Raw genomic sequence first — 3,778 nt, forward strand, 5'->3', positions numbered from 1 at the left:
CCTTTTTGTTTAATGTATCCTGAGCATTTGCAAAAAAGTTCTCCCATGCAGAATTAAGTGCCTTATTTAGTTCTTTTTGCAGGGATTCTTGGAAACGTTCAGACTTAGTTTCATTCAATATTGCCTCCTTTATCCTTTTAGAAATGTCCGCCTCCATTTTGTTCTGGCTCCTTACAGCATTTTATTTCTCTTATTCAACTCCAATGAACAGAGACCCTCTCCGTACTTCATTTATAGTGGTATTACGTCCAGCAGAAATTATCTCTTGCCCCAGCAAATGTCTTAAACTCGGTCCCCAACGCATTCCCCGGCCGCTTCTCTTTACCAGTGCGGGGAAATCATCAAAAGGGGTATTTTTATTTCATCCAGGTTGTAGCGTATAAACTCCAGAGGAAAAGGATCGATAACTGACTCACCATTGTGTTACACCCAACACCACCAATAACGTAGAAGGTTTAAAAGCACGGCTGGCTGCTGCTACTAGGAAAACCCGGCAGCCATGTTTCCTGCTGCCCGACGCTCCTGCTTCGAGGCAAGCCGGTCTCGCCCCCGCCCTTGCCATGGGAACGGGGGGGCCGGCCAAGCCTCCTGCACCCGCTCTCCCCCCAGGAGAGACGAGCAGAGCTCCCCCGAACCTCGGGGGGCTCCGAAAAAGCGTGCGGGAGACGGGCGTTCTCGGGAGCTCCGAGAAACGTGTCCGAACGCAGCGCCGCAGCGCCGGAAGTCAATCTATGTTGGTTTTATTAATGCTGTGAGCTGCCCTCAGCCACTTAGGCGGAAGGGCGGGATAAAAGTTGGATGAATGAATGAATAAACAAACAAAACAAAACAAACAAACAAACTCACAGAATTAGCTTTGCTGTCAGATGGCCATCTAGGCTCTGCTTAAAAACCTCCAAAGAAGGAGAGCCCAGCACCTTCCAAGAAAGCTTGTTCCACTGAGGAACCGCTCAAACTGTCAGGAAGTTCGAGGTTCTTCCTAATATTTAGTCAAAAATTCTTTTGAATTACTTTCAATCCATTGGTTCTGGTCTGAACATTTGGGGCAACAACTTGGCTCCATCCTCTATATGGCAGCCCTTCAATACTTGAAACCTCTCGGTTGTCTCCTCTCCATGCTAAACAAACCCAGCTCCTTCCAAACTTTCCTCATAGGACCCCTCACCATCTTTGTTGCCCTCCTCTGGACACACTCCAGCTTGTCAACATCCTTCTTAAACTGTGGTGCCCAAAACAACACAGTATTCCAAGTGAGGTCTAACCAGATCAGAGTAAAGCGATACCATCACTTTGTGTGACCTGGATACTGTACTTCTGTTGATACAGCCCCAAATTGCCTTTGCCTTTTTAGCTACCACATCACACTGCTGACTCATCTTCTGAGTGTGGTCTACTAAGACCCCTAGATCCTTTTTGCAAGTACTTCTGCCAAGACAACTGTCTCCCCCATATTTCCCTGCCTAAATGTAGAACACTGTGATTGCTGAAGACTGAAGTTTTCAGCTAACTCCAATGAGTTGTAGTGTTGGCACGTGAATGCCTGGACTTTTTAGGCTTACTTTCCTTCACAATAACTGGGATTATTAACCAGGATTCAGTAGTGGTTAAAAATCCTACTTACGGATGGGCATCCACATGATGTTGTGTATCAACAGTTTCTTTTTAGTCTTTCCTTGTCCTTGATATGCTGTTTCCTGCTTTACTCTAATCTTTTAAGAAAGAACATGGCCCAAGTGCATTATCACGCCATCTGGATAGGAATGCGCTCCTTTTCAACAGCCCTTCTCCCCCCCACCCATCCCCACACATCAGCACCGTTTTCCTGCTGTCAGCTTCTTGCAGGTGCCATTTTCTTTGCTGTGCCACACTGCACCACTGGAGGGCTTTTGAAAAGAAATGGCTAATTGTTCTAGTGCAATAATGTTAATACTAAAATGCTATAGCAATTACATTTTTTAAACCCTCAAAAAGCAGTCAAGCGTTGCATTTGGGAAAATTGTGCAGAAAACCCCATGTGGAATGTTCCATTACCAATGCAAATTCCTCTGCATTTGAAGCAGCTATGAAAGCAATATGGAGAATCCTCACTATGGCCCCATTCACATGCTGAATTTGCCGTGGGAGAGCCATGAATGCTGGGCGGATTTTCAGGGTGCAATCACACTGCAACATCTGGCAAGCTTAGTGCACCCGTGGCCAACCCATGGCATGCCGCCGAAGCTGCGCAGTTAAAAAGTATCTCAACAAATGTACTAGCAAATGGTTTGCCACGGGCTGCCAATGGAATCGTTCTGTGTGATCGCGCCAGCGCGCGGCTTTCCCCCTGGCTGTCCTCCTTGATGCGCACGCACTGACGGATGAAACCGTCGTGCGCTGCCGTCATGTCTGATTGCATTCTGGTGGGTCTAATTGTGCCGGCGTGAAGAGCCACGCCTCCCCCCACCCGCGTTATCTGGTCTGTGTGACCGGGGCCTATGTAGAAATAGTTTGGGTATGACTCTGCCTCCAGTTATGGGCCAAGTATTTGGACTTTACTGCTAACTGGAATTAACTGAACTTCCATCGTGAGTCTTGGCATAGGGGAAGAAGGAAGGTACATATGAGCCTGATCTTAACCAGATACATGCTGGAGTTGGTTGTGATATCTGAACTGAATTTGTAGTAAGGAATGGACTGTCCATAAAGAAGGTCATGCTTCGGAAAATCTATTAAGTATTCTCATTCTAAAAAATACATCCTCTATCCCAACTTGATCAGCCTGTATTTACACTCCCCTAAGGGGCCTTGATCAAGACCTTGATCATTGTGTCCCTCCAGGCAGCACTTTCAGATTGCTCCAGACGTTATGTTTTTGTGTGTGGAATGAGTCCAGATAACTACCACCCCCTCATCAAATTAAGAGAAACCAGATGATATTCAAACCCGTGTGAACAAACTCCAGATGACTGGGATCTAAATATATATTGGATGGCCTTGAACCAGAGGTGATGTACAAGTTCTTTGGGAGCTGATCTATGCAAATAACTCCTAGATTCTGCACTGGTCCTGTAATGGACATGTATGTATGTGTGAACCAGTCTGCAGTCTACCCCCCTAAACTAGAATTTAATCTGTCATTTGCAGGTGATTCACTCACTTCCCACAACAACATGCCTTTCTCCACCAAAGACAGACAGCAGGATCCTGGCAACAATAACTGTGCAGTGACTTACAAAGGAGGTTGGTGGTACAACAGCTGCCACCACAGCAACCTCAATGGGATGTACTGGCTTGGGTCTCACTCCTCTTTTGCTGATGGTGTGAACTGGCATTCTGGCAGAGGGTACAACTATTCCTACAAACGCTCGGAAATGAAATTCAGGCCCCGGGAATAGTCACAATTGGTGAGAGACAGCTGTCTCTTCAATTGCATTTGAGTAGAGACAGTTTCCCTATTTCCAAGCCAGGATTAGGGAATGCAAAGGAGACACTTTACAAATCCTCTGTTTTAATAGTGCTTCTACCACAGGCTAATGAATACAGTGGCAAAAGGTTCAGTTGGGATTTTCTGACCCTGAGATGCGAATGTCTTGAGCCAGCAGGAATATTCCACCCAAGCCAACATCTTCACATGTTAGTTCATACGGACACATATCTCTAGTATGCCTGCTGAGCAGAAATGTACAATTCTTCGATAATATAAGGATTTTGGTTTATTATTCTGGCAGCATTCACAACAAAGTTAAATAAAATCATTATATCGTAATGTGTGCACTCTAGAACTTTGAAGTCTTGTGTC

At 45.7% G+C, this 3,778-nt stretch overlaps 1 protein-coding gene across 1 annotated transcript in view; it reads left to right on the plus strand.

The window, feature by feature from the left end:
• The window catches only part of LOC107123279 (ficolin-2-like), a 32,906-nt gene extending 29,158 nt beyond the window's left edge, over window positions 1–3,748 (plus strand). Inside the window, exon 10 of the mRNA XM_015426504.1 lies at window positions 3,124–3,748. Coding sequence (XP_015281990.1) covers window positions 3,124–3,374 — 251 coding nt within the window. The 3' untranslated portion in view covers window positions 3,375–3,748. The remainder of the gene's footprint in view (window positions 1–3,123) is intronic.
• The last annotated feature ends 30 nt before the right edge of the window (window positions 3,749–3,778 follow it).

This window comes from Gekko japonicus, unplaced genomic scaffold (genome assembly GCF_001447785.1).
Source record: "Gekko japonicus isolate JY-2015 unplaced genomic scaffold, Gekko_japonicus_V1.1 scaffold1195, whole genome shotgun sequence".
In the NCBI taxonomy this organism is placed as follows: Eukaryota; Metazoa; Chordata; class Lepidosauria; order Squamata; family Gekkonidae; genus Gekko; species Gekko japonicus.